General features: G+C 43.7%; 1 protein-coding gene across 2 annotated transcripts in view; it reads left to right on the top strand.

Annotated features, from left to right (window-relative positions):
* LOC114799894 (transmembrane protein 132C) overlaps positions 1-12,527 on the top strand; it is a 169,702-nt gene that overhangs the window by 116,454 nt on the left and 40,721 nt on the right. For both annotated transcript variants that reach the window (XM_028996817.1, XM_028996818.1), the window contains exon 4: positions 8,018-8,201. In XM_028996817.1, coding sequence (XP_028852650.1) covers positions 8,018-8,201 — 184 coding nt within the window. The remainder of the gene's footprint in view (positions 1-8,017; positions 8,202-12,527) is intronic.

Below are 12,527 nucleotides of genomic sequence, written 5' to 3' on the forward strand. Positions count from 1 at the left end.
TGTTTGACGCCTGTCGGCATCTCTGCCGCCAACTACCTGCACTTCTTCTGCCAAGAGTGACATCGCCCTCTCAGTGTGTGTGTGTGTGTGTGTGTGTGTGTGTGTGTGTGTCCAACACTCTCAGAGCCTCTGCCTTTTCCCATAAGGACATACCTCTGCCTGCTTCAACAGGGCCAGCGTCCCCTCAGACCCCCAGAGACTCCGTCTCCAGGCTGCTGTGAGACAGATAAGATAACTTCTGCTCTTGTCATGGAGTGTGTGAACGCTGTACCCTCAGTGTGTGTGTGAGGCGGACAAAGACTCCTCCTTTTGTATCTCTGTGAGTAGAGGGTTTTAAAAAGTAATAAAAGTAGACTTCACAAGGATAACAGTTCAGTGAAGTTCTCCTGTCATTAACCCGCGACACGATTTAATTATCATTCCAGCCTGATTCACCTTTTCACGCTGACCTACCCTGGGTGTGACTTCAAAAAAAAAAAAAAATTAATCATGGGCTGTCCAGGTGCTCCCGCTCACGTTCATACAAGGGTTCTAATCACCCCCTTTATATGTGGGTTTTCTCCCTCACTCTCTCACTCCTGCAATATTCTGCTACATTTATTCTTCACGTTTGTGGCCATCGCGCCTTCCTTGTTCATTAAACTGCACACTTCACGTGTCGAACAGTTGCGCCTCCTTCCTTCGCTCGGAGTATTTTAACTCCGATTCCTGACGTCACATTGAGAGAATTTACTGCAAAATCGCTCCCTAAACAATCCAAGGGCAAATTCAGACATCCATTCCACGTCTTTGTTCCATGTGCTTCAGGTGATGGTGAGTCTGTAGGGCTGAATCTTGCCCTCGGCATTGACGAGGCGTGTTACAAAGTTGTTTTTATTCCCTTCATTTGACTGAATTTGGGGTGGGCGACATTTGAAAAATACTCGATGTATCGAGCGATGGCTACATCGTGACCATCGAGTAACAGACAGCATGCTCTTCGCTTCTCTGCCCAGTCAAAGTAGACAGCTCCACTCCTTCTCCCATCTAGAAAGCGCGGAATAACAGCGGAGAGTGAAAGCCCACGCAATGTCAGAGATATTTATTGGAGATGGATGCGGACAACTTGGTTGCGAAGAAAAACCTTTAAACTTTGTGGCAGAGTTTACATTAAACAGACATGCAAAACACGGTTAAAATGACAAATGACAGCTCAAGGGCAGGACACAGCAAGGAAACATTTATAGCAATTATCACAGGTGTACGTACAAATCAGGTCTTCAGGAGCACAACACAGAGAACACAAAACTCTGGAACCGGAGGACCTGGAAGTCAGGATCATTACTCTTTGTTTAAATTAATCATGTTGGTGTTATTTTATGCAATAAAAGGCCAAATTTAGCATCAATACAATACATTGATATTTCAAGGTATGATGATATTTATTGGGTGTGGTGATATAGCTGTAAAATATCACAATATTAATTTTAGATCATATTGCCCAGTCCTAGAGTGAAATAGACATGTTTTGGCTGGTCTGTGAATTACAGGGCTGTAATTTTCCTGGAAATCCCCACCTCTTCACATAGTGAGGGCTTTTTATTACAGAAACAGGGACTTCTACACTCATGTTTGGTGACTAAATTATGAACCACTCAGTTCATCAGCAATTGCACAGCACATAGTGTGTGCAGTGCGTGTAAATGTTCCTCTGAAGCAGTATTTTTGGCTACTGCAGGTGCATGCTGAGTTGAGGGTCAGGCCTGTAGCCGATGTGTTTTCGGGGCTTTCAGACAAAAGGCCGACGACCTTCACTCACTCAAGAACCAGCCACTCGGATGACTGAAGGCCTGCTGTCCAACTTTTGCAGAGGGGACCCTGTTTCTGTTCCACAGTGGGGTTAAAGTAAATTCTGTTTTTACTCTGTATACATACTGTATGCTCAGCCATTTGTCAGTAGCTGCGTTTGTTAGTAGTTACCTGGAAACTGTCCTGAACACGGTCATTTAACTGAGTAAGAAAACTAAAAAATGACCTGTGAATTATGTGTGGAATTTCTAAACTGCTTCATCACGTCTGTAGAAATCAAAATGTCCCATCAGTCCCAAAAGAGTTGCTTGAGAAGGAGCTTTTATGTATTTCTAGTCATTTTAGCTTGTCATGCTTGTCCTGTAATATAGCTTGTCCACTGTATAAGGGACAATATTTGGTGCTTTTTGTACAAAATTATTTGTATTTATTTTTGGATAAATGTGTTAATTTTGATATTTTTTGCATTTCTTATTCTAGTATACTTTTAATGTATTCTGCAAATTTACCACTTATGGGACTAATAAAGGATTATTATGCTGTATAGTGAATATTTTCTTACATTTGATGAATTATCAAGCTAAAAATCATAAACATCATGACTAGCAGACAATTCCCATCAGGCTCTCCTTGCATTTTTAATTCAGGAAAAAATGCTTGTTGGCCATAGGTATCAAAGAGCTCAATACAGAATGCGGTTGTTGAAGTTATAGTCAGTCTGAGCAGTTTTAAGCCATTTTTGGCCAAAGTTGATAATGTTTCTACAATATCTGATCCTTTTGTGACAGGTGCATGTGTAAAAGGATTTGTTGGGGGTGTCTGGGCAGCGAGACTCCTGCATTGTGTATATGGGGTGCCATCATTTCTAAAATATTCATAAAAAAGGCATAAAAAAAAAACAGCATTCTCTGATTCAGCTCCACTCTGTGTTGTTGGGTGTTGCGATCGGAGCGGTTTTATCTGACAGGTCTCTGAATACACTGCAGAGCAGTGTGTGTGTAAAGACGGGGAATGTACGCTGTAGGGGAACAAACCCCCCCATCAAGTTCCTGAAGCTGTTCAATGCCGGAATGGTGGGCAGAAGACAAAAGCAGCAGAGTGGCGTGTCCAAGCTTCAGCGCAGCTTGTGTTGTCATCTGGAACAGAGGAGACGAAGGCGTGTCATTCTGCTCCCTCGCTTTGATTGGGGAGAGAGGCGGCGGCCGTCCTTTTCCTCTCCCCACCGTAGACGAGACCATGTCCCATTGTGGCTCCTCGCTGATAAGGCAGCCTTGCGATACGGCAGCCCAGCATGCAGCTGTCTGGTCGCTGGTCTTCGGCCACCTGTCGCTGTGGAAACGGTCAGGGGCCGGTTACCGTGGCTGCGTGGCTTCGCTCTCGCTCGGCTTCTCCATAACACTGATCCATTATGCTCCTGGATGGGCGCTAGTGGTCAGGAATAAATGGAGGCCATTTCTTAAATTCACAACCACCTCTCTCCCAGTTGTTCTGAAACGGGCGGGCGGCACAACTGAAGACGCTTCTGTCCAGCGCACAATCAAAGCATAATGATAAGGAAACCGTATGGTCGCTGTTTACAAATCACAATGTCTGAAATTCTCTATTAACAACACATCAGCGGCCCAAGCGAAGCGGTTTTCCTCCATTTCTAGGACAGCTTCCTGAGACGAGTCCCCAGTGCGGGTCACATCCGTGGGATAGGCCCACCTGAATGAACCTGTCAGCAGTGACGCATTGCTTTTTAAGCCTCAGTGATTACAGCCCTCCATCCCACCCCTGACTCTTTCTTGCGCTGCCTTTTTGCCTCCCCCTCTTTTGAAATATGACTTTCCCCGCAAAGGTTAAATAACAAGCCTGCGTGATGAATGGCTTCGAGGGCCCATCTCCCAGTTTATTCCCTCTGACACAAAATAAATACTCTCACCTCTTCACTGAGGTGCGGAATGGCTGAAATCAATGATGTCTAATTAATTTAACTGAGGAAGCGAGCCTTCCACCTCCCGCCTCCCGCTCTACGCCCACACTCTACTCCAGTCACCAGTATGTTTAGCGCGCACAAGAAATTAGCGCTGAAGGAGGTGGCACTTGTGTCAAAATGGAAGATTGGTCACCTTCTGTCAGTGTTAGCTCATCCTGATTGGCTGAGCCAAACTGAAATAAATCTAACAAATAGCACCACACTAACCTACCAAAGATGGGCTATTAATTACCATTAATTTGCTTTAATTCACAGTATCCTAATTTGAATATAGAAAATAAAACATTATGCATTTTTAATTCTGTTCTGCATTTCACAATTCTCAGTGGCCATTCAATGTGACCAATGTGACCTTTTGAGATGAGTATAGCAGTCAGTTTTGAATTATGTGAAAAGTAGCTTTTTCCTAAATAATTTTTAATTCCCATTTTAATTCTTCTGAATTCCATGTTTTCCATTATAAATGTATGTATTTACCTAAGAACTGATTATGACAAGTCACATGTAATCACTGTACGATAAAGTGCTTGGGCATTTACTGTTTCCTTTTGTAAACCATTTACATGTAAATAATATCTGCATTTCATGAAAAGAACTATTTCACAACATTACACATTCTTCCTTTTGTAAAATAAACGTAAAATAATATCAAATAGATAAACATTGGGGAGGCCTGCCCACTTGCATTATTGAACTGGAACCATATTAATAAAATTACAAATGAGCTGATTTGTTGGCACAACCAAGAGTTCGCTGAAATGCACAGCTTGTGCGGAAAGATCTGGAAAGTGATACAGATTTGACTCTGACGGCATCTTCACCACAACGGACACTGCAGTGTAGTGGGCTGCAGCGGGAAGAAACACCAATTATACGCAATTCCGCGTTTTCCATCTTATTTGTTGGAGTCAGTGATTCCGTCCGCGTTCTCGGAAACCCTAAATCACATATCTGGCAACATTGTTTGTCACTTTGCCGTGTTGACAGGAGCGAGTTTAAATCGTCCAGAATGAGATGTGTGTGAGAGCTGTCACTCCTCACCATGGGCTCCTCTCATTTGGGGCAGTGGTGGCGCAGCGGTTAAGGAAGCGGCCCCGTAATCAGAAGGTTGCCGGTTCGAATCCTGATCCGCCAAGGTGCCACTGAGGTGCCACTGAGCAAAGCACCGTCCCCACACACTGCTCCCCGGGCGCCTGTCATGGCTGCCCACTGCTCACACAGGGTGATGGGTTAAATGCAGAGGACACATTTCACTATGTGCACAATCTCTTTCTTTTTTTAAACTTACTTCATAGTTTCTCTTCTTGATAGAAATGATTCCACAAAACTAGCAAGCAATCTGGAGCGTTTGAAACTTGGGAGTTTTCCATTACTGGTATTGCACAAACTCAGGTTTATCAGTCATGAAAAGGTTTCAGTAATACGTTGAGAAAAAAGACAATGCTGTCTCCATTATAGAGAATTATTTTGGATTTAGTAAAGAGCAAAAGTGGACCAAAAGTGGTTCATGCACAAATTTATGTGAAATTTTTTTTAGATTAAACCCCAGTTTCTAATGCCAATGTGACAATTAGCTAAAGGAAAATGTATTAAATATATAAAAGGCAGAACATTTGACTGTGCAGTCTTACAAATTAAGCATGGTTTTGAGTAAGGGTCTGTGTGTGTGTGGCAAATGCACAGAAGACAGTTTCCAATGTTCCCTCTGAGAATTGAACCTTGAGCACATTTTTAAGTGCAGGACAGCAGTTACAGCCACTCTGTTTCTTGAAAGCCTGGATCTCTTGCTGCATTTCCCAGCCACAAAACTCTGAGATTCTGCCAGAATTTTTGTTTTTTGGCGTTAGTCGTGACTTTGACATGAATGTCTTTACAATAGCACTTTAGCCTTCTCGGTAGAAGATGATCAGACCTTGGAATATGTATTTTAAGGCCACTCAATCACAGAATATATGGCTTTTGAGAATGTCATGTAATATATGTATATTGATTAATGATCAGCACATTTCTTTATTACTCATATATTTGAACAGTGCAGCTTTTAGTAACTAAATCTGAGCTAAATCGTTTTGTTAATTTCTTTTTATCTGGAACTAGGTGTGGTGCTCGGGTCTGTGGGCTTATTTCGAGAGAACTGATGCAAATGATTATTTCCTGTGACTTGATTCTGTACACCCTTCGCCCCTCCACCGGAGCTGCTAGATCATCAACACAAGAGATGAGGGACTCGTCTTCTAGCTCTCAGGACCTGTGGCTCAGATAATGCTAGTTGAGCACAGTTTTCTTCTCCAGAATATCGAGTTGGGCTGCCACGATCATGAAATTTGCCAGACGATTAATTGTCATGCAGATGATTGCGACTAATGGTGTGGTTGTCACGCGCCGTCCTCGACTGCTTATTCCTGTTGGTCAGGGTCACAGCTAGCGGAGCCCACCCTGGGACACTGGGCGCAGGGCGGGACGCGTCATTGTCATTTTTAGAATAAGCCTAATTATAGTTGAATAATTTGTTTCATAACAGATTGCCCTCTTTTTTCAGCATATTGTATGTAATGCTGTGGTGTTTGGATTTATTGCAACTAAATAAAGTATAATTCTCCTCACTGCATTTATATAGTCTAAGCTAAAAGAAATATAAATAGAAACATTTCTGTTTATATAAATGAATAGGAATGATTGTATTTATGCAAATTTTGTAATTTACAGACCTAGCCTGTAAATGGCTGCATATCAAACGTACGATGGCAGATTCCACTTTTGCTGCTCCGTGTTTGTCTCTTTTCAGACACTGTCTGACTGCTCAGTGATCTCCATCCCTTGTCTTTCCTGCCTTTTCTATCAACCCCCCCCCCCCCCCACACACACACACACACACACACACACACCAGCAGTTCTCTGTCACCATCTGCAGAGCCACTATTGTAAAGTGTTGTCTCCTTATTTATTGATTTATTTATTTGAGGCTAAATTCGTTTGAAGGAGGAGAGGTCAGGCACTGTGACATCCATCAAACAGCCAATTGTTGAGTGGTAATGGAACTTGTTGCGGAGGTCATAAAAAAAAACGACATGGGGGGAATTTGGTTGCAGCTGTCTAGGGGTGCAGGGCAGGCTGTAGCATTTGGGGAGGTCAAGGTTCGGCTCTGGCGGCTCGTCCATCACTGAAGGGCAGCGGATTCCTAAGGGTCGGCCCCCGAGGAGATGGCTTGTGCATTTTAAAGCCTCTTTCAAATCAATCTAAATGCTTTTTTCCCCTTCCTTTTTAATCACTGATCCCACTGGCCTCCCTACTTCCTGTATTAATTATTAGTGCCTGTTCCTTTTCAAATGTAGATCGACTGCAGAAAACGTCTTCTTTAATGGAAATTAGTGCATCTTATGTCACCTGTAAACATTAAATATTAAAAATGATTTAGTTTCCATGCACATAAATATGCGCCTTTGATGTGTTCACACTGAGATTTTGGATCTGTGGTTAATAATAGTCTATGAAGGTGCTAATCGCCGCAATTCTTCTTCATTATTTAACATTTAGTTTACTTTGTTGGGTCTTGACCTATGAAATTCATCCTAGCAAGAAACATGAAGATGGACAGTGGAGAAGTTTAAGAGCAGACTCTGATCAAGCATATTTTCCGGTGGAGACAGCCGAGGTTTGCAGTGTGTCCACGATGCGCTTGCCTCTGATCGAATGAAACGGGGTGGAAATTAGACGTGACCAGATTAAAATATGCAGTTTACAGCTGTTTTTGGCAGAGGTTCTCCAGAAGAACAACTGAAAACTGGTCTATGGATTTACATATGAGCAACCATTTTCTAGCTAATCACACTGTATCCACGCTAAACCAAATCTGAAACCAAAATGATCACCAAATTTAGAAACATAGAAACTAGACACTGATAGTGAGGCTCATACACACATAGGGATTCATTAATATTCACTAAGTAGAAGAAAAAATTAGACTTACACTCTTCATGGCCATGCAGGCAAGATAAAGCGGGTTGGGGAGTGTCGGTGATTCTCTCTGACCTATCCGCAATCTGCTGTGTTTTCATGTCACGTTCTGTCATCATCTCAGGTAATGCAGGTAATAGTAAAAATTGGATGTCATTTTTGTCCATTAGCAGACAATGCTGTGTAAAATGGCGAAAGATGGAATATTTAATGAACATGTTGCTGTTGTCTTGTCCTGATGTGAATTGATTAAAGTCGTTCCTCTACCTTAATGTGGTTTGTCACTCTTGTTCTTAGGTTGGATGGCTCCTCCTACGAGATCATGTACGTGGACTTTGAAATCGACAACTTTATTAATGTCAAGTCCACGCAGTCCATCCGCTGGCAGATTGAGTACCCCACCTCGGGTATACAGGCAGAGGCCGTCGCCTACATCTTCATCAGCCAGAGGGACATTCTGGGCATCGTGCCTTTGGCCGAGGTAAGAACATCTCCAATGAAGTGAAAATTCATCAGCTTCTGGCAGTGGTGTGTGTGTGTCCACAAGAGTTCTGAAATAAGGAATAAAGGCTAATAATTACCTTTATTCCTGGCCTTGTACGCTTCCAACTCAACTTTCATTCCAGACATTTAACAAAGACCATCCCGAGTATAGAGATACCTGCTCTAAATGTCACAGGTGCCCATCATCGCAGGGTCTGCTCTCCTCGGATACATTAACATCCTCGACCTCTTGTGTCTGATCTGCTAATAAGAACCTGACAAGCTCTTCATTTGGTTTAATGACCAGCCTCGCCGCCTCTGGCTGCCGGTGCTAAAGGTCAGGTCGTGTACCCCCCGCTGCAGCTCTCAGCGGTTGGCCTCGGTTGTGCCGGCATGGATGAGAAGAGACACACAGCGCCACACAAACACACTCCTCCTCTCCTCCTCTGTCCGTGGGCGGTCTGGAACGTTCCGACTCACGGTGCATTCCCTTGCCCAAATCGCCGGTCTTGGAGAAACATCTCCTAATTTTTCAGCCGGCCATTTAAAGGTTTAGTGCGGGCGAAAGGGCGCTTGTTTGAGTTTACTGGGCCATATTATCTTCGCCAGGAACCGTAACTGACAAACGTCAGACACAGCGGCCGGCAGCTCGAAGGTGCAGAGGCTGTGAAGTGTACTTCTGACCAGCCAGCGCCGAACATGTGAATCCCTGCCCAGCGAAGGAAAGAGAGTCCAGTAATTGCAGCTATTCCAGATGAACATTAAAAAAAGGCTTGTTTAATTAATATGTGCTTAATGGGGTTGTGGTAGCTTCATGGGTAAGAAACTCATCTACTGCCCAAAGGTTCAAACCAATGAATTCCTGACACTTCAGTCCAAGGGGGTCCGAACCTCTAATTATTGATAAGGATTTGCTCTGAATAAGAACGTCAGCTAATGTGATGTAATGGTTTGCTGTGATTGTTCCAATTAAAAAACAGTACAGATGCATTGCAAGGTTGGTGTTCCTCCTCCCCTCACCTCAGTTCTGCTTCTATATTACATCGTAATATTCTAATTCCACGGTTGCCATCTTTTGTATGGAACAACGTCTTCTGGGCTTTACCTGCAGAAGGCCACCAAGTCCACGCATCACTGCAACTTAAACGTGGACCAGCAGAGCTGTACTCATGGCCAGTGTGGAAAAAAAAGACCGTCTGGCCCCATGATGGACCGGTGGCCCGATGGTTCTTTGAAATGACGGAAGCGAGTGTCGAGCAAATTAGAATCATCCACAGATGTCGGAAGATGAAAGACACGGTGTCTGTTGTTGGTCTCCACGTCAGCCTACAGCTGGGGTCTGGTAATGGCCATTAAAGTGCACGAATGTGCACCATCCTGAGCAAGAGCAAAGGACGGAGTGGCAGCATCACCCATCAGATTGCTTTGATTTCAGTGGAAATATTAATGCAATTTTTAAAAGTAATGTTGCCGTAATTGGAATTTAGTTAAGAGGAGAATACCTCGACCTTGCATTTCCTTTGTCCTTTTTAAATGGGGGTCTTTCTGTTTTCAAACACTATCAGCTCTTGCTCAAGGGTTATTTGGCAATGAGAAGTTTCTTTGAAAATTGGCTCTATTACATGTAATTTACCTCACCCTGCTGCAGCTCGCCCCTTTTTTTATAGACAAGGAGCCCAAAAAAGGGACGAAATTTTTCGGTACCTTTGACTTGAAAGGCTGTGATAAATTGGACCAGAGAGGGTGTTTCTTTATCTATAAAACACGGCCATTACTCTGCTGTGGGCTTGTTATGGTGCTTTTTGCTCCTCGCTGAACAGAATGCTCTCTCACCTCGTCCAGCCTCCAATTTCTAAATGATTACTGCTCTCCCATCTCGCGCTCTCTTTTTTTTTTTTTTTATAACCTTTTTTTGTTGTTTTCTCCCCCTGTGAAATATACAGTGTGTATGAGTGCCACTTCAAATGCCCAACACACACACACACACACACACACAGTCACACAAGCACACATACAGCGATTTTGAAGCAGTGAACAATCCCGGCAGACACGACAACAGCGCCAAGCGCCTGATTCGTAATTAATTCTTAATTGGAACACTTGTTTATCTTTGTTTGCTTGAAGAGGCGCTCAAGGACCCAATGAGCTGAAAGAAGCTGAGAGGGGCGGAGCTCAGAGTGAGCGGTTTTGCTGAACCATTCCCTCATTTAGTTTCCTTGTTGCATTTAAATGAAACATCGAGTAAATTATTTGCTTCGGATGTGTAGAATAATTAAAGTCTTTACATTAATTACAATATAGCTGTAAAATCTTGTTGTTATATACACACACACACACACACACACACACAGTACAGGCCAAAATCTTGGACACACCTTCTCATTCAATGTGTTTTCTTTATTTTCATGACCATTTACGTTGGCAGATTCTCACTGAAGGCATCAAAACTATGAATGAACACATGTGGAGTTATGTAATGAAATAATGATTATATATTTGAAATAATTATGAAATAACTGAAAACATGTTTTATATTCTAGTTTCTTTGCTCTGATTACTGCTTTGTACACTCTTGCCATTCTCTCGATGAGCTTCAAGAGGTCGTCACCGGAAATGCTTTTCCAACAGTCTTGAACCATCTAGATTGGGTTCAAATCCGGTGACTGTGGAGGTCAGGTCTCCACTTTTTGTTAAGTACATAACTCCACATGTGTTCATTCATAGTTTTGATGCCTTCAGTGAGATTCTACCAACGTAAATGGTCATGAAAATAAAAACACATTGAATGAGAAGGTGTGTGCAAACGTTTAGCCTGTACTGTATATAACACACACACTACTCGAAAAATAAAGGGAACACAAAAATAAGACCTCCTAGATAAAATTCTTCGTTCTTTGCATAGTTGAGTGTACTGACAACAAAATCGCTCAGAAAACACACTATAGGCTGATCAAACTTGGATGTAATTTCCTTAAAACAAGTCAAAATGAGGCTCAGTAGTGTGTGTGGCCTCCATATGCCTGTATGACCTCCCTACAATGCCTGGGCCTGCTCCAGATCTTAAATTAAGTGAAGTTAAAGTGAAATGATTGTCATTATGAAGCACAGCAAGCACAACACGGCACACAACAAAATGTGTCCTCTGCATTTAACCCAGTGTGCAGTGGGTAGCCACGACGAGTGCCGGGAGCAGTGTGTGGGGACGGTGCTTTGCTCAGTAGCACAGGATTCGGACCGGCAACCTTACAATTACAGGTCCACCTCCTTACCCGCTAGGCCACCACTGCCCCAATGATGAGGTGGCAGATCGGGGAATCTCTTCCCAGACCTGGACTAAAGCACCTGTCCATAGCATCATCGCCTCCGTCTTTCAGGAGCTGCTGACACACTCCAGCCACATGAGGTCTAGCATTGTTTTGCATTAGGAGGAACCCAGGGCCAACCACACCAGCATATGCTCTCACTAGGGGTCTGAGGATCTCATCTCAGTACCTAATGACAGTCAGACTACCTCTGGTGAGCACATGGAGGGCTGTGCGGCCCCCCAAAGAAATGCCACCCGGTCATGCTGGAGGATGTTGCAGGCATCAGAATGTTCTCCACGGCATCTCCAGAAACTGTAACGTCTGCTCAGTGTGCTTTCATCTGTGAAGAGCACAGGGCGCCAGTGGCAAATTTGCCTATCTTGGTGTTTGCCCAACGTGCCGACCCCCACCTGTTGATCAGGTTTTCATACCACTCTCGTCACTCTCATGAAGTCTGTTTCTGACCGTTTGAGCAGACACATGCACATCTGTGGCCTTCTGGAGGTCATTCTGCAGGGCTGTGACAGTGCTCTTCCTGTTCCTTCTCATGCGAGGCAGAGGTGGCGGTCCTGCTGCTGGGTTGTTGACCACCTACAGCCTCCTCCACGTCTCCTGATGTACTCATGCTACCACTAGAGTGAAAGCATCACCAGAATTCAAAAGTGACCAGAAAGGGTTCTGTGGTCACCACCCGCAGAACCACGCCTCTATTGGGGATGTCCTGCTAATTGCCTATAATTTCCACCCGTTGTCTATTCCATTTGCACAACAGCATGTGAAATTGGTTGTCAATCAGTGGGCAGTTTGATCTCCCAGACGTGCGACTGACTTGGAGTTACTTGGTGTTGTTATGTGTTCCCTTTATTTTTTTTGAGGTGTGTATTCTCTGTCGAAGTTGGTGGATAAAGTGACAATTCCTGGTTTCACATGTGCAGGTTGTGTTTCTGCCGAAGTTGATCAGTCCGCAGATCCAAATCTGGTGGTGGCCTAGCGGTTAAGGAAGTAGCCCCATAATCAGG

The sequence above is a fragment of the Denticeps clupeoides genome, chromosome 11 (genome assembly GCF_900700375.1).
Source record: "Denticeps clupeoides chromosome 11, fDenClu1.1, whole genome shotgun sequence".
Lineage (NCBI taxonomy): Eukaryota > Metazoa > Chordata > Actinopteri > Clupeiformes > Denticipitidae > Denticeps > Denticeps clupeoides.